General features: G+C 37.3%; 2 protein-coding genes across 3 annotated transcripts in view; both read left to right on the top strand.

Annotated features, from left to right (window-relative positions):
• Nucleotides 1-1,376: 1,376 nt before the first annotated feature.
• LOC117983419 (defense protein 3-like) lies at nt 1,377-7,215 on the top strand. The gene is made up of 3 exons (XM_034969960.2): nt 1,377-1,652; nt 2,107-2,295; nt 2,735-7,215. The coding sequence occupies exons 1-3, from the start codon at nt 1,456-1,458 to the stop codon at nt 2,934-2,936; spliced, it is 588 nt and encodes a 195-aa protein (XP_034825851.1). The 5' UTR covers nt 1,377-1,455; the 3' UTR covers nt 2,937-7,215.
• A 3,923-nt stretch (nt 7,216-11,138) lies between these two features.
• The window catches only part of LOC117983733 (cell adhesion molecule Dscam2-like), a 56,766-nt gene continuing 44,251 nt past the window's right edge, over nt 11,139-23,653 (top strand). For both annotated transcript variants that reach the window (XM_069499454.1, XM_069499455.1), the window contains exons 1-2: nt 11,139-11,402; nt 20,499-20,556. In XM_069499454.1, coding sequence (XP_069355555.1) covers nt 11,351-11,402; nt 20,499-20,556 — 110 coding nt within the window. In that variant the 5' untranslated portion in view covers nt 11,139-11,350. The remainder of the gene's footprint in view (nt 11,403-20,498; nt 20,557-23,653) is intronic.

The following is a 23,653-nucleotide window of genomic DNA, read 5'->3' on the forward strand; positions in this document are numbered from 1 at the left end:
AATCATCCCCACTTTACATGTAGGGGAGCTACCCTAAAAAAATATTTATCACAATTTTATTTCACCACTTTGTCGGCGTGGTTAATATTTATACCCATGCCAAATTACAGATTTCTAGCACTAATAGTCTCTGAGATTTACCGAGGACGGACGGACGGACAGACGGACGGACATGGCGAAACTTTAAGGGTTCCTTGTTTACTACGGAACCCTAAAAAGGAAAGTTCTGACTCCCTGACTGACTCATCAACGCCCACGACCTACCCTAAACTGTAGAATTGGACAGAGGTTTTCTTTATAATGTAGACAAGCTGGAATTTTCAATTTTTCTTATTATTATAATTATGATATAAACTGGATTTATATTGTTGCTGACCGGGCACTCCAGGGCACTCGCTATTAACGGGCCTATTATTGGATTTCACCAGCTACATCTTAATTAGGACAGATCTCCTTTTTTATTATTATCGGTGACGTCAGGTTGGCCTTTTAAAATGCGAATTGAAATCATAATAGTAATGTCCTGAAGGGGAAAAACCTGGCGTGCCAGATCTGTGTTAGTAATCGTATAGTTGTGTAGGTGGACCTAAGAATACATTAGAAGCTCTCGGGACTTCCCTGCTATAATCGACAGGAATTTCACTAGAGAGGAGGGAACGTTGTTGTCGATAAATAATAATATTTATATTAATAATATTTATGTCGATGATAATAATATTTGAATATTTATATCGATTGTGTTAATATCTAGAATAAAATAATAGATTGAAAAAATGGGATTAGTAAAATAGATTGGCAACTAAAATAAGTACTTAGGTTAGCAAAATACAAAAAAATTGGCCCAAAGTGCAGCCTAATTAAAAATTGAGTACCATCATTTTTGAAAATCGGTTTAAAATTAGTGATTGCAAGGACATTTTGTAATTAAGATTTTCTAATTTAATGATTCAGGTAGGTTTATTCTATGCCTAAATCATTAAATTATAATATCTTATTTATTTCCCTCCAGTTGGTTGGCTGGCTGGTTAGCTGGCTGGCTTCCAGGAGGGAGGGATGCATAAACGCATTTCCCAGCGTTAAGTATAAAAGGTATATTCTACGCCACTAAAATAATGATAATTATTTAGTGGAGAAAAGAAACAATCGAGTTTGTGACATCACGGTCGGTCCGAAAAATAAAGTCTAGAAAATCCAAATAGTTCAAAGATAAACCTGTAAATCCGCAAATCCGCAATAGTATAATATCATAGCAATATGAACGACATACCTATTTGACCGAATAAATATTAAAATTGTACTATCGATAACGCCCACGGACGAGAGAGATATCGCCGGATATTCGTCACTAGACGCCACTGTATAAATTACATACGCATACAATGATAAATATCCAGTTTGATCCTTGCCTCAGTATAAGACAGTGTTGTTTTTGAGTTGCTAATTTTTTTCCCCAAAATGCCTTTAACAGGAGACACGTCAACAAATCCGGACAAAACACAAAACTTTTCCATAACCGGGGTAAAGGAACTTGACAGTGGTAGTATAGTTTCGGCTACAGGTTTCGTGAACGGGCAGAGGCAAGGGCATGACTTTACGAGACCTAATGCTCCGCCTTACAGCAACGCGGGGTTGAGTCTTGGTGCTGAAAATAGGTAAGTGACTACTTAAGTAACTTTTTCTTTTGACGACCTCTCTGGTAAAGGGATTAATTCACGTCATCATATTCTTCTCCTAATATTATATGAGGTAGTTGTAGATAAGTATTGGTTCGTAGGAGAACTAGAGTTACCGACATAGCTCAACGTGTTGCGAAGCTGAATTGGCAATGGGTAGGGCACATAGTTCGTAAAACCGATAGACGTTAGGGTCTCAAGGTGCTGGAATGGCGACCTCGCACCGGAAGTCGCAGCGATGGAAGACCCCACACTAGGTGGACGGACGACATCAGACGTGTCGCAGGGAGCCGCTAGATTCAGACGGCGCAAGTTCGTAGCGTGTGGAAGTCCCTACAACAGACCTATGTCCAGCAGTGGACGTCTATCTGTTGATGATGATGATGATGATGAGATCTGTTTTAAGTATATTAAAAAATATTTCCTTTTTCAGCGCCGGCTCAATAGGCTTAACGGGCACGCATATACCAAACCGTGCTGATATACTTGCAGCTTCCACAGACGTGCATTTGGTGAACACGGATACCCATAGGCTGACTGCCAATGCGTTTACTTCTACTGTTATGCCAAAAGCTGGCCCTAACTTTGCAACTCATGGCGGTGGTGTGGAATATATGTTCAAGTGAGTAATATAAATATGCTAACCTGCCCCGGATTCATCATCATCATCATCATGATCAACCCATCACCGGCTCACTACAGAGCACGGGTCTCCTCTCAGAGTGAGAAGGGTTTCGGCCGTAGTCTACCACGCTGGCCATGTGCGGATTGGTAGACATAATAAATGAAACTAGAAACCAAAGCGTGAAGCTCGCCCGACTTCAACATACATATACATACACGTGTAGAAACAAAAGTTATTTTTTACTTTGTAGTGGTTATGGAAGTCGGTTTTTTAATAAATATATAAATTACAGTAAGATGCTAGTATACGTAGTAGGCACCAATATACTTAAAAAATCAAAATTACTCTCGGAAGATGACGTGTCAGGAGATGAAACTAAACCTATGAAAGTAAATTCTGTATTCACGATCTTCAATTTCTTTATGATTTTTTTCAGAAACACGGTTGGTGCCAACGCTTCAGTATCACACACACCAATGTTCAAGCAAACTGACTACTCTGTTGGAGGGAAACTGAATTTGCACCAAACGCCGACCTCGTCCTTTGGACTAAACCTTGGGGCGACTAAGAGCGACAGTCCTTTCAGCAAAGGCAACTGGCAACCAGGCGGTTCGTTTCAGTTCAAGAAATATTTCTAAGCCGTATCTGTTGATCTATGATTAATCATATTATATTAAACTAAGATACTAAAATCGGGTCGATCTCACATCCAACGGAATTTATTAGATGGCTTGGTTTTTCATACATAAAAACGTGAAATGTGAAGGTATAAAAAGCAACTATCAAATTATAATAAATTGTATGGACAGTTTGCCCATATTTTACACCAAAGCCCTTGCCAGTTAGCTTGTCAACTTAAGAGTCTGTTCACACTCGAGTTTCTCCTGCATAGACGTTTGTTGAACGTATACGCAGCGCAACCTTTCACACCGGAGTGCGACGCTAGCGCAGCGTTCAGCGTTTAACGTGGCGCGTGCGTTGAATTGAAGGCGTTTGCGTTGGGACCTACATAAGTTCGACGAATGGTTACGCTGGAGAAACGCTAGTGAGTAGAGGCTCTAAACGCAATGATACTATAGCAATGCTTGAACTTGCAAGGGTTTAAATAGGAACTACAGTAGCCAGCAAGAAATATTGTACAACGACCTTCGAGAGTTCGGCATTGTAGAGCGTTGTCTCTGTCACTCATACCTGTGTGACGTTTTGTCGGTCTCAACGACAGAGACAACGCTGTACGAAGCCACTATGCCATTCTAAAAGTCGATGTACAATATTTCTTGCCGACTACTATAATATATACTTTGACCGTTAGCACCGTTGACAGTGAGGACGAAGCCTAATTTTATTTTGATGTGTAATCTTAATAATTAATGCAAGTACTCGTATTAATTTGTATTTTTCATGCTTTAAAATTTTTCTATTTTTATAAAGGTATCATAAAAACATACTCTTTTAATTAGTTTATTTAAACTACTAGAGGAAGCTTATGGTTTCCCGTGGTGGCCCGTGGTGGTGGTGGATTTAGGTTTCCCATTAAGGCATTTCCCATTAGATTATTTTCCCAGAATTTTCCGGGATTAAAATATTCTTTCGCAATTATAATATTAGTATGGAATTTTTATATATTATAAATGCGAAAGTGAGTTTGTTTGTCCTTCAATCACGCCGCAACGAAGCAATGGATCTTCGTGATTTTTTGTATGGTTACAGTTAAAGACCTGGAGAGTGATAAAGGCCACTTTTTATAACGGAAAATCAAAGAGTTCCTACGGGATTTATTAAAAAAACTAAATCCACACGAACGAAGTCGCGGGCATCAGCTAGTTTATTAATCTTATTAAGCTATTATATTATAAAAGTTAATGTTAGCTTACTTACAGGTCATAAAGAAGGAATAAAATATTACCTAAAGTTTGAAACAGAAAAGAGCAAAAATGTTGCTATCAAAGCTCTATTTTGTATGAAACGTGGCAATGGGAAAGTAATTAACATAAAACATTGTATACATTAGGTATTGTATTCACCAGTTCAAAAAGTTATACCTAGTCTAAATGTAAAGTGTTACATAATGTATAAACTCTTTTAGAGAAAAGGAAGTAAAGAAAATCCGGCCAAGTGCGAGTCAGGCTCGCGCACCGAGTGTTCCGTACTACAGTCGTATTTTTTCTAAATTTTGCTCGATAATTCAAAGAGTAGGTATGATGCATAAAAATAAATAAAAATCTGTTTTAGAATGCACAGGTGAAGCCCTTTCATATGATACCCCACTTGATATAGTTATCTTGCTTCGAAAATTGAAAATACTAATTATTAGGTCATGATCACAATTTAATTTTTTTGTATGATGTAACCCTGAATTCACGGTGTTCAGATTTTTAGGGTTCCGTACCTCCAAAGGAAAAACGGAACCCTTATAAGATCACTTTGTTGTCTGTCTGTCTGTCAAGAAACCTACAGGGTACTTCCCGTTGACCTAGAATCATGAAATTTGGCAGGTAGGTAGATCTTATTGCTTTGCTCTTGTGCTTATAGCTGACACTTGGGGAAAAATCCGAAAACCGTGAATTTAGGGTTAGATCACACAAAAAAAAAATTGTGGGCATGAACTAATAATTAGTATTTTCAATTTTCTAAGTAAGATAACTATATCAAGTGGGGGATCATATGAAAGGTCTTCATCTGTGCATTCTAAAACAAATTTTTATTTATTTTTATGTATCATAGTTTTTGAATTATCCTGCAAAATGTCGAAAAAATACGACTGTAGTACGGAACCCTCATTGTGCGAGCCTGACTCGCACTTTGCCGGATTTTTTTCCCCTTACGTCTGCTATAAGACTTACCTACCTGCCAAATTTCATGATTCTAAGTCAACGGGAGTACCTTGTAGGTTTCGTGACAGACCGACAGACAGACAGACAGACGGACAACAAAGTGATCCTCCTCCAAAATGAAGTAAGGGTTCCGTTTTTGAGGTACGGAGCCCTAAAAACCGTTTTTTCACCTCCAAATTCAATTTCATAATAAACTTGCAAATCTGTCAGCGAAAGCATTTTTGTAATAAAACAAATTGTAATTCCGACCCTAAAAATCCGAAGGTAATTCAAAGATTCGAGTTTATTTTTAAGCTCAACTCGACGAAACTCCTAACTGTGGCAATAATTGAATAATCACGGGAGTAACTTCGTCGACAACCGCAATTTCTTGTGACTTGGATTAAGGAATAAACGGCGAGTGATTTTTATTCCATCCTAGTTTATTGTCCCACTAGCTTATTCCTGCGATTTCGTCCGCGTGGACTACACAAATTTCAAACCCCTATTTCACCCCCTTAGGGGTTGAATTTTTAAAATCCTTTCTTAGCGGACGCCTACATCATAATAGCTCAAACGTCTAAACGGATTGGGCCGAAATTTGGCATGCAGATAGCTATTATGACGTAGACATCCGCTAAGGAAGGATTTTTGAAAATTAAAACTAAGAGGGTAAAATAGGGGTTTGAAATTTGTGTAGTAAACGCGGACGAAGTCACGGGCATCAGCCTATAATATAAAAATTAATCACTAAATGTGTTGCTCATCGCAAATCTCGAGAACAGCAGAACCGATTTCGCTAATTCTTTTTTTATAATATTCCTTGAGGTAAGAGGATGGTTCTTACGGAGAGAAAAATTTAAAAAAATTTGAATCGACTGTTGGGCGGAACGAAATTCGCCAGGGCAGCTAGTAAAACATAAAAACCCGCTTTGAATCTGTGACTTGCACCACCAAGAGACCGTTAAAAACAATCTGCTACTGTGAGTTAGATTTATGCAAGTCTGTTTTCAGAGAAGTCTGAAGCTTGAACTGAATGCGAGTTGAAATGAAAGTTTCATTTTTTTCTACAAGAGCGACAGGACTTTTTCAGGATCTTGAAGAGCGAGAGTTAATTAAGTAATTCTTAGGGTTCCGTACCTCAATAGGAAAAAAAGTTCCCTTATAGGATCACTTCTTTGTCTGTCTGTCTGTCCGCTTGTCCGTCGTGTCTGTCAAGAAATTCTATATATAGGGTACTTCCCGTTGACCTAGAATCATGAAATTTGGTAGGTAGGCAGGTCTTATAGCACAAGTAAAGGAAAAAATCCGAAAACCGTGAATTTGTGGTTACATCACAAGAAAATAATTAAAATTTGTTCATGAACAAACATTGGTATTTACAACTTTCAAAGTAAGATACCAAATGGGGTATCATATGAAAGCACCGAGGAGAACGTCTGTGTATGAACTATGAAAGGGATTTACTTGTACGTTCTAAAACAGATTTTTATATATTTTTATGCAAAGTAGTTTTTGATTTATCGTGCAAAATGTCGAAAAATACGACTGTAGTGCGGAACCCTCAGTGCGCGAGTCTGATTCGCATTTGGCGGTTTTTTGTAAGGATATAAACAAAGATCTGGAGATTGACATAGACTACTTTTCATCCCGGAAAATCAAAGAGTTCCCTAGGGATTTTCAAAGACCGAAATCCACGCGGACGAAGTCGCGGGATTCAGCTAGTAAATAGTAATAGCTTTCAACTTTCAATATAAATTATGCCTCTGAGTTCATTGGCCCAACAGCCAACAGCATATAGCGCTAATGTTGAAGGTAAGTAATCTCTCGTAGGAAATGACAGTCGCAGGTGCGCCTCCGACGGCAACTGCTAATAGCTTTTAGACAGCACGAGCCAGGGATGTTTCCCGACTAATGTGTCGATACACTTACTTACCCCCTACTTACCCTTAATATAAATGCGAAAGTGTTTGTTTGTTGGTTTGTCCTTCAATCACGTCGCAACGGTGCAACGGATTGACGTGATTTTTTGCATGGGTGTCGATAAATACATGGAGAGTGACATAGGCTACTTTTTATCCCGGAAAATCAAAGAGTTCCCACGGGATTTTTAAAAAACCAAATTCCACGCGGACGAAGTCTACCCGTGCGAAGCCGGGGTGGGTCGCTATAAAATTGTAGATATATTATTATTAGAGTATATTTTTCTGACTCAACTTGCTAAATTTAAATATTACTAAACAATCATAATAAAATTTACAGTGCATAAGCATTTACGTCCTATCCTTTCAATGAATTATGGCCAAATAAGTAGCCATACGTTAAAAGCATATTAATAGTGGCTTTAAATTAAACGCAATCAAAGCGAATTTTAATTTGATAAAAATGAGTACATTAACATTATGACTACAAAACGATTTATAAATTTTCAATAATGCGAATTTCGGTCGATTAATTATTATGCTATGATTTATTCCAAATTGCATTTTAGGATTCAATATTGATTTCAATAAATCATTGTGTTATTATTGTTTTCAGATAGGTAGGTACAGTTTTCCACTGTAGGTACCACATAAATTATGGTTTTAAAATACCTATCTGTCCACTGTCCATTAACTAAAAATCTTACGGAGGTCAGCAGCCATATTTTATGTCAATTTCTGCAAGTTTTAACAACAAAACTTTATGGTTCGCTTACATGGGCAACTTCTTAAGCAATTGTGGCTCATCAACACGTATGGATCAATTTGGTTGTACCTTTTTGTTTTGTAATATCTGCACTGTTTACCCATATTCGCAATAAAGAAATTTGAATTTGAATTTGGAGCAATAAGTGGAGCACTGTGGAGCAATCATTTCGTATGATATTGCTGAAATTTTCAGGTATTGCTGGGTATTGCAGTAAATTGCTTCATGTGGTCGTGACGTCATTCATAATTGACTAAATTGCCTGGAATTGTGGAATTTCAATTGCCCGTGTAAGAATTGATTTGCTGCGAGTGTTTACTGCAAGAGACTCAAGAGAGCTGAATTCTACGGATATTTCTTTTTCTAGAACACAGCCTAATATTGTACCTACTTATTTTCAGGCGAAACTACTAGGACAAACTATAGATTAGCCAGTTGTTTATTAATTTTATAACAGTCAATTTTGCAATCAACTATTCATATAAAATAATTAATAAGTTGCTTCAATAATAATAATAACAATTGGGCTTTTCTATCATGCTATTTTGAAACTTTAAACGTTTACTACTAGTTACATATTTCAAAAGTTCAGTTTCATTCTTTCAAAACAAAAAATGGTTTATTTTCAAGCTGTTTGGAAACCTCAAACATTATTTACGATTTATTTATCCGTACTAATAAAATAGTAACGGAACAGAACGATCTTACCTAATGGCTAAATATAATATTATTCAAAATGTCGAAATACTGGTTTTCATTAGCAACTAAATGATTTATTATTTAGTAGAGCTCGCATCCCTTATTGCGGCTTTCAATTAGGTATACTAAAATTTTGTGTAAACTCAGCTTTGAAATAGTAATTAAATTTCATGTTGTTAAAATTTGTGCTAACTTATTATTATGTCAATCTAATTTTACAACGAAAATAGGAACTTTGTAAATTATAGCGACGTTATCTGTACATAGTAGGTACCTATGTAGTGCAAATTTTGTTTTGTAGATAGCATGTATCTATATTTGTTTTAAATTCATGTGTGACGATGCTTCTTAGATACTATTAATAGGGGTTTATACTGGCGTGCAGGTCATAGAGGCATAAAAGCACTGCTTAACCAAGTTATAGTTCAATGTTCATTTTTCAAAATACTTAACAGTCAGCCATGCCGACCTTACCTTGAAAGTCTCTGCATGCGAAGAAATTTTAAGTACTACTTCTTAGATGTAATAAGAATTATTACTTTCTATATCGATGTCTGCATGCGACTAATGGCGACTAGTGCGTATTGTAACTTTTGTGGATCTATTTGTATAAAAGTTACATTACGATACATGTAACGCCTTCTAGGTTTCAAACTACACTAGACGACCCACGTCGGCTTCGCTCGGTTAGATTAGGGTTTTGGACGTACAAAGCTTCTCTTTACATCCAAAATATCAACTTTCTAGACACAGCAGTTTATAATAATTATATCCTAATAACAATTATATCATCCAAACGGGTGATATAATGTTGCACTGAATTTCATTATAACACTCCTTTGTTTTTTTTGGTTCCTTTTCTGCGCAAAGGGTGTACCCAACAGACAGCCACATTCGTCAGGGTGTCAGTCAGTCAGTCAGTTGTTCCGTTGCGACATGATTGAAGGACAAATCGAATAAACTTACAAACAAACACACTTTCGCATTTATAGATTATTGACTAATCATACCTATATCTACTTATCATTTTTCACTGATAACTCGCAACAATTAATTTTTTTCAATAATAAAAACGATAGCATCGATACAGTGATGATCACACTTTATCGATGTCAGTCATGTCACATCCCTTATGGAACAAAGATGACATACAGTAATGGGCGACCTGCACTGCCATCTGGTGCCAGCTAGTGGAATTACACCATGTGTTCTTGAAGTCGGTACAGGACTAAACCACATTTTACTGTTTACTGCTTAATTATTAGCCTAGTAGGTAGGTTGGTGATTTTAAACTTTAATGACATAAGATAAAACTTACCTAGAAGGCGGAACTGAAACTTTGTTATAGCCTCCTTTGCGCAGTGGTGTGAGCTGTGGATTTCTACGTAGGGGTTCCAAGGTTTGACTCTAGTCCGGTAGTTCCGATACGATAATGGTCTACCATTATCGTACCGGAACACTAATAGCGGCACGGCTGGATTTAGCGTTATGGTATAACCTAACGACCTCCGGTGGCCGCGTACGTCCTAATTAGTTTTAGAGTAACACCGAATCCGTAATAGTTACTTTACTGTAAGTTCACACCGATATTATTTGTTAGTTTTTGGTTTGTCCTTCAATCACGTCGCTACAAAGCAACGAATTGACGTAATTTCTTGCATGGGTATAGTTAAAGATCTGGTGAGTGTCAAAGAATTATTTTTATCGCGTGAAATTAAAGGTTCGACGAGATGAAGGTCGCGGACATCATCTAGTCACTACCTCACTACCCATATTATAAAACATGCGAAAGTGTGTTTGTTTGTTGGTTTGTCCTTCAATCACGTCACAACGGAGCAACGGATCGACGTGATTTTTTGATAACATTATAGTTAAAAATCTGGACAGTAACATATTATTATAGGTTTATTTTTATTTCCGGAAAATCAAACAGTTCAGACGGGATTTTTAAAAATCTAAGCCAACGCAGACGAAGTCGCGGGCATCAGCTGTGCATAAATATAATTATATTTAACCACAACCAAAAGTGGGAAAGGGAGGATACACGAAGTATCTAAAGCTATAAAGATAATCTTCAAACGTTGCCTGAAGTAGTATTATGGTAGCGGCCTGAAAATCTGGTGGTCCCCTACTATTGGTCCTTACTAAAAAAATCGTATAATATAATCTTCAGTGAATTTTAAATTCTATTAACTAATCGAATAAGTACATTATGTAAAACTTGAAAGAAGGGCAGTAATATGGTCAACATATCTACAGTCATAATAAAGCACATACCTAGATTGAAAATTTATTAATAGAGGATAGCATAAACTAATACGTGTCACATATAACATTAATTTAACACTACTTTAAGTCATCTCAACGTACCTAGTAGGTACTGAATCAGTTGTGTGTAAATAGGAGATTAAAAGAGTCTTTAATTGTAAATTAGGCCAAATAACATATTATTGTTGCATTCCATCGATTTATTCTCAATGTGTTTGTGTCAAATCATCGCCATTTCCACTTTGACTGCAGAAATGAAGGTACGTATGCATACTCGAATTTCCTCGATAAATTCACTTAACTTGATTATCTAGCTAGTAGCGATAACCCGTAGTAGGAAAATCTGCCAGTCCACAGTTTTGGTTGAGACGCGGTTGAGGACGCACGCTCCTCAACACTAAAAGAGCGGGAAACTGTAAATAACATTTCGTAAAAAAAAATCGAAAACTTTACAATGGTGCGTTTTAAGAAAATGACTTATTTATTTCTGACATACAAATATGGAACGTTTTGCGATTAGAAAAAATGTTAAACTGAAAACTATGCGTGTTTTAAAACTTATTGTGCACTGTGCATAAACTAAAATGGATACAACTTATTGGATATTTTTAATATTTTTGGCGCCATTTTTTTCTGGTAAGTCCCATCTGTTTATTAAAATTACAATTATTATCGGTATTTTAGGCCGTGTATAATAATAATATTTATTAATAGCTTTTTTAATGAAAATATTACAATAAAACTTAACGCTAGCATTATCTAATAGCTATACAAATCATGCTCGCGTGGAATGGTGCCAAGAATACTGGCTGCATTTCCGCACTGGACAGCCAGGCTGATCCGTTGCGCAAAAAATGAGCCAGCCCTTCTGTCACCAGATGAGGCTATTAAACTTAATAATATATTAATCATCATTATCATCATCAGCCTGTGGACGTCCACCGTTGGGTATAAGTCTTCCCTAAAGAGCGCCACCACACCCGGCCCTCAGCCATCCTCATCCAGTCACTTCCCGCCAGCCTCTTTATATCATCGGTCCATCGTGCTGGAGGGCGTCCCACACTACGCTTGCTTATACGCGGTCTCCACTCAAGGACTTTTAATATCAACTGAAAATTATATTGTTGATGAAAATTTTAAATGTTGCATATAAAAAAGGGGAATTCAATTTAATCAATGAAACTGGTTACAATATTTACTTTTTGAATTCGTTAACGTTATTCAGTTCGTTTGTTCTTTATAATTAAATTTGCTCTGCAAGGGAAAAATTATAGGTAGGTACCACCTACTCGTACGTACTCGTATGTATACTTAAGTATTCAAAAAAAATTTGTTGTGAAATAGGTACTTATATATTGTGAAAATTCAACCCGTTAGGGGGTAAAACATGGATTGGAAATTTGCATAGTCCACGCGGACGAAGTCGCGGAGACAATGTCCACAAACAAATTGGAGAGTTAATTGGGCACCTCGATCATAATAGCAATCGCCATTAAAAGACGCAGTTAACGTCATATAAATGTAAGTTTTTACCTGTTACAATCATCAAATCTCCAACAGTCAAAATCAACATATTAGTAATAATATTATGCTAATTGCAATTGCGTTGAGTAATAACCCTCTTCGGTTATTAATTACTGTGTACAGAGGTTCTGCGTACACTAAAACAAATATTACTACTGGGAAATGTGTGAGACCATAATTACACGTGTGGATCCAAAGGCTATAATCATAATTAAGTATACCTAACTATGTTAATAATGTATTATGAATTTAAATGTCAGTTCGAGAAGAATTTTTATTGACTTCAAAGACAAGGGTTTAAAGTGTTGTGTTCAAAAATTAATTAAGAAGTGTTATTTTTTTCCTACGATGGTACGGAACCCTTAGTGTGCAAGTCAAGTCGCACTTGACCGGTTTTTCCGTTTTGAGCTCACAAAAATATATACCGGCAAACAGTAGAGATTTACAATAATAATAGTAATATGGATAGTAATATTTCGTTTTATAAAAATACGTGTAGGTAACATTTTTGATACATTTCAAAATCCTCATCGGCTGAGTGTTTGCAGAAAAATTGCTCTGGAATATGAAAAGCATTTTAGGCCGACACGACGTCGCGTTCTATGAAAGTTTTCTTCTTATCTAGGTTGCATCTCGCGGACCCCATTGAGGCTGTTATCATAGTAAAAGTAGGTAACCAAAATAAAGTATTCTAGCACTACCGAACCATGTCATCTTCAAATCATCTTCACTTATCGCCGCGGCCGGTCCATGTACCTACTGATGATGGGTCTTCTCTGAAGGGTGTATTCAGAGAAGACCCGCCATAATCACCACGTTGGCCAAATGTGGGTTGCCAGATGCCACATATATTTTAGAGTATTGATGGAGAATTCTCAGGCATGCAGGTTTCCTCACGAAGTTTCCTTCACTGTTAAATCATGTTATTTAATTGCTTAAAACGCACATAACTCCGAAAAGTTAGATGTGCGTGCCCGGGATTGAAGTCCAAAATATTTTCGTGGTTTTTACATGGATTAGGTACGTTATAGCTTCGCCTGTAACTTCGATATTGTTTCGGGTTTATGATGAGCTGGGAAGAGGCCATAGTAAAGTCAATTATTATTGACTAACAGTAAGTCTAGTTTTGACTTCTCAGTGAGCTGTTTGGTAATTACAAAAAAAATAAAAACCGACTTCGTTACACAAACACTAAAAATTGAAAAATAATTTAATTTATTACCGAATATATTATGTATACAAGAGTTAATATAGTTCCATAATAATACTTTTTGGTGCCGGTGCCAATTAGCTTTAGCTGCGCGAATCGTCTAGACTTCATATTTTTATGGGACTCCACAATGGCACCTCATTGGCCCCATGGAATTATGCTATGACTGGTTAAAAGTCTACTGTTTACTAAGCTATTACACTGATCGCGAGCAATTTACTCTTATCCGTTGAGGAGTTCCAGTATCTATCTTCGAAGATGTTCATCAGATCTTCACCAAATTGAAATGGGACCAACTTTGAAGTATACCCTTTCAAACAAAAAAATAATTTTCAAAATCGGTCTAGGCGTTTTCGAGTTATCGGGGAACATACATTAAAAAAAAAAATAAAAAAAAAAAAAAAAAAAGATTCCGACGAATTGAGAACCTCCTCCTTTTTTTGAAGTCGGTTAAAAATATCTACCTAATCATATTTTTAAATTAGATACTGTTTTTATCTTGTTTTTAAAACCATAAAAAACTAGGTTTTCTTCTACATAGATGTACTTTGTAACCGGTGTATAGTCTAAGCCACTGCACCGGTTCGACTAGCCGCTAGTGATAAATTGCCTTAGAGGATAGTCGTTCCACAAAAAGATTAACTACTTTGAGGCTACTTGCTTGCCTGCATCATTACTTACCGTAAAACCAGTTGTGGTCAATGGGACGCTTTGTCTCATTACGAACTAGCTTTAAGCTTACCGAGTTGAGTTTACTTGGATCGTCATTGTCACCATCCTTTCCAACCGATAGACGTCAACTACTGGACGTAGGTTTCTTGTAGGGTCACACGCCACGGTCTTGAGCCGCAAGTTCTTCCTTCCCTCAGCCCCCTTCCTTCAGCCGCCCATCAACTCGTTTGATGTCGCCTGCCTACCTAATAGTGGGTCTTCCAAAGCTGCGCTTTCCGGTGCGAGGTTGCCATTCTATAGCACCTAGGGACCTCAATGTCTATCGGTTTTTCGAACTACGCCCTGCCCATTGCTACTTCAGCTTTGCAAGCCGTTGAGCTATATCGATTACTCTGGTTCTCCTACGGATCTCCTCATTTGACAACCTCCCTGGCGCAGTGGTAAGCGCTGTGGTCTTATTAGAGGAAGGTCCCGGGTTCGATTCCTGGCAGGGATTTGGAATTTTATAATTTCTTAATTTCTGGTCTGGTCTGGTGGGAGGCCTCGGCCGTGGCTAGTTACCACCCTACCGGCAAAGCCGTGCCGCCAAGCTATTTAGCGTTCCGGTACGATGCCGTGTAGAAACCAAAGGTGTATGGGTTTAGTAAAAACTGCCATACTCCTTCCAGGTTAGCCCGCTCCCACCTTAGACTGCATCGTCACTTACCATCAGGTGAGATTGCAGACAAGGGCTAACTTGTATCTGAATAAAATAAAATGTCTGATTTCATCACGTGTAGAAACTCCATAGAAGCATAGGTCTCACTCTTGCTCAGATGGAATTACTGAAAATCCTTAAGGTCTACGTTATAGAGAGATCTGCAAGCAAAATGTCAAGTTTCTAGACCCAGGCGGCGTGTGCAGACGGTTCAATCTTTATCTACTTGTTTTAATCGACTGTTAACACCCGCGACGCTATTGCGTTTCGTTTTGGTACTAGAAATCAACACGAAACATTTTTCTATCCATAATTAGTGTAAATTAAAGCTCTAAATAAGCATTTTCAAAGTTTTGTTAGTCTTGTTTAGTTGTTTTGTTCCTACTTGTATAAACAAAATGTTTCGCTACACTCTATCCTAACATTTTAAAACCCTAAAGCCTAACTCGAAAGCGTTCTTATTCCCCCTACGCTTTGAGGAAAACACTCGCTGGCGTTATAAGAGCTTCAATGGGATCTGGGAGAGATGTAGCCTAGATAAGAAAACTTTAGGTAAGGACGTCGCGCGTCGGCCTGAAAAGCTTTTAAAAATGTTTTTCGAGAATTCTTTTTATAAATACACTCAAAAATAAAGCTATGTTTTTGATAATTTTTGGCGTCAATATGGTATCGTTTCGTTTTGCTTGTCGAAATTTGTAGATTCTATTTATTTATTTATTTATTCGTACCAAAAACTTTTAACAGTAAAGAAAACATAAGAAGTGGACTGGGAAGCACTTGTATTATTTTTTTCTGAATCTTGAGGTTCATACAAACTTTCAAGTTTCAACCCCAAGGTAAATTAAAGGCAGAATTTTAAACAAAAGCCCACTTAAAAAATGACGGACTTTCATGTAAACTTTTACAACTAGAAATATTGGATTGAATTTCCAAAAATTATTTCTTAGTCAGCCAATCAGTCAGGACTTCTATTCTATGGCTTTTTATACGTATATGGTAAAGGTGAAACTGTCTAGTCTGAAAGAGATTTATTTTCTACTACCGACCAAAATTCATTTTGGCTTTTACCTCGTTATCATTTATCATGTAGGTAGGTATGTAGGTGTTTCATAGGTGTTATAAATATTTTCAGAGAGGATTCCCGCGTTACATACAAATAGTTAATCTCATTTTCGTTGGAGGGCTATCCGTCCTGGGCAATTTATTACGACTCTGGAGCGCCGGCCGTCCCGGATCGGACGTGTATAAATAAGACGTACCTACATTGAACATTTATTACGGCGAATTATATGCGTAGCCACATTTTGCTTCCGTTTTAGGGAATTTGCGAGTTTTGCAGCCTTTTTTACTGGCTATAACTTTCATCGTGATCAACCTATCGCGCCGGCTCACTACTGAGAATGGGTCTCCTCTCATAATGACAAGCGTTTAGGCCATTAGTCTGTCACATTGGCCTAATGTGGATTGGCAGACATGCAGCAAACGAATATGTTTTGTTTTCATTTAATGTTGTTTTTATTTTACTTTTAATTTAGATATAAAAAATATTTCTTTGTGGTTGGCTTCCTAGTAAATAAATAAAACTTATTACTTTCTAAAAATAAAAATTAAATACAACATTCATTTTGAAATTCCGTTCTTTGTTCCGAATTTCATTCATTTTATTTTAAAGAGAAACAGATAAATAATTATTGAATTATGCAACCGTGAGTAATAATTACGCATACAGAATAGTAAAATAATTAATTGTTGTGCGCAGTTGTCCCGTGAACCAGTCGAGGCGTGTGAGCGATTTATATGAGATAAATTCCGCCTCATGTTTCAGAAGTTGCTGCTCTTTTGTACTGTGACCATACAATTTTATTTTTAATCACTATAATCATAATCATTTATTTTGGTCGAATTATAAGTCCCGCAAATTGCGCTGGAACCATGTCTCATTTTAACATCCAAATGACGTTATTTTGACGTCATTTGACGTATATTTAAGTAAAAATATACCATCAGCTCGAAACTTCAGTCTAGTGCTGACGTCACTAAAATGGCGGCCACGCGCATTAGCAATTTGCGGGACTGGTCCGCCTTTTGACAAGGTGTTGATCATTGTTGATAGATATCTTATCAGTTATCACTAGCATTTAGTTCCGAGTACGCTCACATGACGCACAGACTGCTATCAGCGCCAAAATGGCGTTCAACAGTTTCTTCAAAAACAGGTCGGCAATAACTGCAAGTCCGTATTATTATAGCTCTAGTGCTTTGATATCATCGGCTTATAAGTTCACAGATTTTAATGATTTCATCATCATCATGATCAACCCATCGCGGGCTCACTACAGAGCACGGGTCTCCTCTCAGAATGAGAAGGGTTTTGGCAATAGTCTACCGCGCTGGCCATGTGCGGATTTGTAGACTTCACACACCTTTGAGAACATTATGGAGAACTCTCAGGCATGAAGGTTTCCTCACGATGTTTTCCTTCACCGTTAAAGCAAGTGATATTTAATTAATTAAAACGCACATAACTCCGAAAAGTTAGAGGTGCGTGCCCGGAATCGAACCCCCGTCCTCCGATTAGAAGGCGGACGTCCTAACCACTAAGCTATCACAGCTTTACTTGATGACAAAAACAATATTTCCTGATTTCTAATTTTGCAGCATGGTCCCATTACTCTTCATATGTGGATATTTGTATACCAAAATACGCCCGAAAATGTAAGCAGCAAGTAAATATGGGTAACTTCGCATAATTGACAAAGTTTCGTGCGAATTGGTGTTTACTTTTTCTTTGAAGAATATTTTATGAATAATTTTGTGTCAATTTGAATAGATATTACGTTCAATTCAAACAGAAGTCTACGCAATATTGTATGGTATGCGACAGGTCGAGATGGCCATGAAATCTGCATGACCAAGAGTTTTCCATCAGCATCAGAACCAGATCTTCGCAGGAGGCAGAACCAGTACTGAATACTTACTTAACCAAATACAGAAGGATTATTCCACAATATTTTCCAAATAATTAGCAACTCTTTTTTCTATGCAATAAAGTGCAACTCAGCTCGCAGCTCGTGAAAAGCCAACGCGCTGTCATAATGTGAGAATGTGACATTATCTCTATCTCCTCCATATTATCTCCCCACACAAGTGTTGATATGGAACATCATCTCTACATACGCTCACACTTCTATACCTAAGCAAAATAATTATGATAATCAGACGAATGGTCTCAAGCAGAGGCGGATTAAATGTCAAGAGCGCCCTAAGCAAGCACCTCGTAGGCGCCCCTATAACAGCCATTCTAACTTCGAAGCAACGAGGAAGTCTCATTGCATAGCTGGTAGTCGGTGATTATATTTATTTATGTGAACGAGTGAAGAACATCACGTCATGACACTTTGCTATATTAAAGAAGAGGCAGTTTCGGTCACTCCATGATAATGTTACTTAGTATAGGGATAATTAGGTAGGCCAGGTAATGGAACTCTACATGATCACCTGCGCACCTTCGTAACCTCGCACCCCTAGGAACGTACCTAGTTTGCCTTGGGGAATAATCCGCCTCTGGACTACGACTAATGCTAAGGCAACAGGCATGCATTTGTTGTCCGGTGCTACGCGAGTTTCAAACTTTACGGTAACGGTGTCATTTCTTGACGAACTCCAACAAGAGCTTGTAATTCAAGAAGCTATGAGTTAAACACGACAAAAGACGAACAAGATTGAAGTCTTGAAGTAATAGTACTGGTGTTGGATGGATGTAACTTGGCTTAATTATATAAGTTTTAGCAATGCCGCGTTGTCTCAAAAGCCTTGAACAAGTTATCACCTGTTTATAGTCTGACAAGACATCTCTGTCTTGTGATACTTTACTTTGTATCTATTATCTTTTCGTTTTTAATTTTTTATAAATCTTTTACAGTAGGTATTATTAAATTCATTATTATTCCACAAAATATTTATTACTAGCTGATGCCCGCGACTTCGTCCGCGTGGATTTAGGTTTTTAAAAATCCTGTGGGAACTCCAAAAGTAGCCTATGTCCTTCCCCGGGATGCAAGCTATCTCTGTACCAAATTTCGTCAAAATCGGTTGAACGGTTGAGCCGTGAAAAGTTAGCAGACAGACAGAGAGACACACTTTCGCATTTATAATATTAGTATGGATGGTTGCCCACACAAAATTGACTGAGTATTAGGTAGATTTAGAATAGAATAGATAAGTTTTTCATTCCCATAAAATTTTACAAAATGCTTTCAAATTGTCAAGTGAATCTATCACCGATATTCATTTTACCTATACAAATTCAGTGCCATTTGCCTCGTATTCAATACATATTTAAAGTTTTAAAAGATTTTAGCATTTATTAAGAATATTAGCCTCTGTTGCTACAAATTAGGTAAATATGTCTATAGGTACTTCTAATTTTAGAAATGTACCAACTTTTGCAACTTCACAAACATTTCAAGTCGTATCTTTGAGGACATACCAAGCGAAATAGTATAAAAGCGGACTGCTAAGTGTAATTGCCGAAGTTTTAACGATGTCGCCATTGACGTCGCTAACTTGAACTTGATGTGTTCCGCTTCTTAGATGTAATGGAACTTGGTCCTAATGGGGCTTTATCACTTCAAAATTTTGTGTTTTCAAGATATTTGCGTAGAAAGATCGAATCTCAGGCTTCTATGCCAAGCTAATGTTTTAGATGTCTGAATTCAGGGGCTTGTTAGTAAGAGCCAAGAAGATCGATATAAATGACAAGATATGCCCAAGCGAACAAAATTTTTCACGGTTTTGGAACCAAATAAATCAGCGCCACCTCTTAGATACTAATGAACGACCCGTTTGAAATCCAGACGTCACTGAGGTTGCATTGATGCCAAATAAATATTTTAGGACCAATGAGTCGGTGCCATTTTGCTTGTGCCGCCTAAAACCAGAGGCTCCTTTGATCTCGTCTGCCCACCTAGCGTAGGGTCTACCAAGGCTTCGTTTTCCGGTGCGAGGTCGTCATTCCAGTACCTTGGTACCTTATTATTATTATTATCGGTTCCTCGAACTACATATTTCAAAGAACTTCAAATAAAATAAAAAAACTGTATCATCAATATCACCATTATTATCATTTGAACCTATCGTTAGCTCACTAATGAGCATAGGTCTCCTCTCAGAAGGAGAAGAGTTAAGGCCATAGTCCATCACCGTGGCCAAGTATAGATTGCACACTTTTAGAACATTATGTAAAACTTTCAGGTAAGCAGGCTTCCTCACGATGTTGTTCTGTACCGTTAAAGCATATTAGTGATATGTAATGGCTTAAAAAGTTCAGTCATGTTTGCCCGTTTATTTATGCCAACGTCCATAACATCGTCAGTTAAATTACTAAAAGTTGCTGACCCCCGCTCAAGTTTCGTTTGGGGTGGAATATCAAAAAATCCTTTCTTAATTGAGATGTACATTATAGAAAAGCCTACATGTAAAATCTCAAGGTTCAAAAACCAATTGTTTATGCTGTATGTGGATATGTTATAGTATGTATATCTTCCTATAGGTTTTATTAAATTCTATATTTTATAATTATTATAGTGTATTTAAAATTATTTATCAAATTCTGTTTTATTTGTTACAGGTTTAACATCTGGTGTCAATGTTGCAGAACACTTCCAAAAATACCCCATAATTTTAAGGTGAGTAAAGATAATGCTACCTAAATACCTACTCGTCATGCCATCTTCTAAATGAATGGCGGTCAGCCGGAGTTTTTTTTTCGTTTTTCTTCATTTCCGAGTACTTATATCGGAGCTACTATACTCCCTACTATCATCGAACCGCTTCTTTCTTTGATGGCCAGGTGCCCTTTTTCTAGCTGTCATGCCTTCGAGGATCAACCGTGGAAACTCGTAGAGAGATCATGAAAAATGCGACTTTCATCATTCGAGCATTCGTTTGCATTTCGCTCTTTCCAGTAGGTAAATATGAGCGTTTGAGACATTCTCCGTAGGTAATGCCCACAGAGATGTGGACGTTTGGAAAACGCATTATTGCAGGTAATTAAATACTTACCTATAGGTATATCGTAAATTGCAATTAGTTTATTACTATGCTCTATATTGAGAACTAGGCAGACTTTAACAGACTCAAACTGATAGCAACATTTAAAAAATCTGGCGTAGGTAGGTAAGTATTATACGGAATTGAACGAAATAATGATTACAATAATTGTGGCCCGAAGGGATTTTATCTTTTAATTAAGATTAAATTAATGAAAATTGAGGGACGAAAAGGGACGAGCTTCTACGTGATGGAAGCGCGTCGCGACGGAAACGTGTTTTAATGCATTTCGTATAATCTTACTAATCAATGGGCACCGAAGTGCCCCCGCCAAGAAGAAAGAGTGCTCTCGAAGGGTTCACTCATTGGCGTTGAACTAGCTTTATGATTTCCCTTGTATAAATACCACTCGTTGAGCCAAGACCAGTCATGCAGCCCAGAGCACTAGTGTACAAAATAACTCCTATAAGAAGAGCAAGTCAACGAGCCAATGAGCCTAAGGGTACAAATACCTGTCCGCTCACTCGCTGTAACATCAACGAGTCAACTAAGGGACAGGATGCAAATAGCTGTCCCCTCACTTGCGCCCCGTCAACTAGGTACCTATATTGGGATAAGTTCCCTGGCGTTGTTACGCACGTATAATACAAGCGTCGCGCCGCGCCGCAACAAACGCTAAGTAAGAAATAAATTTCTACACTGAATTATCATTATTTATTACAAACGTAAGTATAGAAATTTTATCACTAAGTACCTACCTAGACAAAGTTTGTAAAGAGCTTAGTAAGTTTGCTGAAGTGTAACCCGTTTACCGGCAAGCGGTAACGTAACGAAGTAATGTGTATAAATTACCTCTTCCAGAAGTCGCGATACGCTAGACGGTGTTAAATTACTCTAAAGATAGTCGTTAACCTAAATGATGTGATCACCTATTTGGTAGTTTTAGCCTATTTAACTCAAAAAATCGTACTAGTACTTACCTAATTTAGAAATTATCGTTTCATTAAAATCAAGACATGAAAAAAGTAAAATAAGAAAAAATGTTCTGCAAGATAGAGAAATGACTTTCAGTGAAGATAAGATTTGACTTGATAATTTGAAGAGACTATGATAGCAGAACTATGGTGGTATCTTTTTAATTTGAACACTGCCCTGCCAAAAAAAAGTAAAATAAATCACTTTGAAGATGGTGCCGTATAGCCGCCATATTGATTTTATTTTTCCCAAAAAATTATACTTAGCCAGCGTCACTTGAGATGATATACTATAAGGATTCCAATTTCCAACGATACACTATACATCCAAATCTGTTCAGGCATTTAGAAGTTATGGTGGAATAAAGAAAGTCATATCCATAATATTATGAACCCTGAAAACATAACACTTCTTTTGTGGGTAGTTGTGTAATAAGAATCGTACCAATTCAACTTTTAAAACATATTATTCCTATCACGATAGAAGGCAGAAGATACAGTGAAAACATTATCGGTAAGCAACGAAAACTTCGTAAACTACTTAGCAATTACACTCAAGTGCAGGCATCGTTTACCAACAAGCGGTAGCATTACGAAATAATGTGTCTTAATTACCCCATCCTAATGCCGCATGCGGCAGTACGATGAAACAATCCAGAATTTCATCACTAACCCAAATACAGAGTCAACGCTCCAGAATTTCATACAATTTAACGAAATTACTATTACAAATCCCATTCCTAGTGTACCTACAAGTTTGCTTAAACTTAAGGGAATACGAGAGACTCCAAAGTTTTAGTAACCCCTCAGAATTCTAATGTATCTGTTCAATACACGGGATACACAACTTTAAATCGTGGCTTTAAAGTCTAATTTAGCGAAAGTAATCAACTTTTGTTTGCGAAGGAAAAACAATGGAAACAACTGATTTCCTTCAGTTCAAATCGTAGTTCCACTAGTTAACGAGTCGGTTTGGTTTCGAAAGAATAACATTGGCGCCCATTGTTTATACAATGGACGTGGAAATTGGGGAGCTGTTGAAGTATTTACTTTCTTACTTCCCCCTTTTAAACAATGGAACTTGGAAGTACATTAAAGTCGATAACAATCTAAAGGTATAAAGAAGACTTGAAAGAAAAATAGAGAAAGTTACTAAAACGACAAATTCCTGAAATGCTGGCTATGCATTGGCGGTTCCTCTGGTACTGCAAACGTTCATGGGTGGCGGTAATCATTTAACATCAGCTGGCCCGCCTGCTCGTTTCCTCCCTATTTTTTTTTTTTAAACGTACCTAATGGCACCTAGAATTAGTTGTTTTTTATAACTTCTAATGGCATAGAGAGCCTGAATTATCAGATTGACCCAACTACTGTTACCCACCCGAAGTACTTAGGGAAATATCTACTCTTTATAGCCCTTAAATCATTTAGGGACGATACTTACTTCGATTTCGCTTCAAATGGAACTAGAATCACTTCCATCATAAGGATTATCACCACGTCTATCCCATTCAATTGTTACAAAGACTAGTATTAGAAATTAGAATAAAATGAGCTTTTTGGAATCTACTGGCCTAGATATTCAGCGTTTCAAACTGTGCCATGGACTGACGGAATTTTAGGTTATTGGGACCCGGAACAAAGGCATATAAAAGTTTGGGAGTCGGTGTATTCTAGTTGTTTGTTTTACATACTGCGAGAGCAATGTTTGGAATTTTATCGGAAGTTCTTAACTCGTATCTCGTGTCGTTTCAACGCC

This window comes from Maniola hyperantus, chromosome 7 (assembly GCF_902806685.2).
Source record: "Maniola hyperantus chromosome 7, iAphHyp1.2, whole genome shotgun sequence".
In the NCBI taxonomy this organism is placed as follows: Eukaryota; Metazoa; Arthropoda; class Insecta; order Lepidoptera; family Nymphalidae; genus Maniola; species Maniola hyperantus.

Coding starts and splice junctions, on each gene's coding strand:
- LOC117983419 (XM_034969960.2), top strand. CDS start 1,456: ATGCCTTTAACAGGAGACACGTCAACAAATCCGGACAAAACACAAAAC. Junction 1,653..2,106: donor AGTCTTGGTGCTGAAAATAG/GTAAGTGACTAC, acceptor TTCCTTTTTCAG/CGCCGGCTCAATAGGCTTAA. Junction 2,296..2,734: donor GGTGTGGAATATATGTTCAA/GTGAGTAATATA, acceptor GATTTTTTTCAG/AAACACGGTTGGTGCCAACG.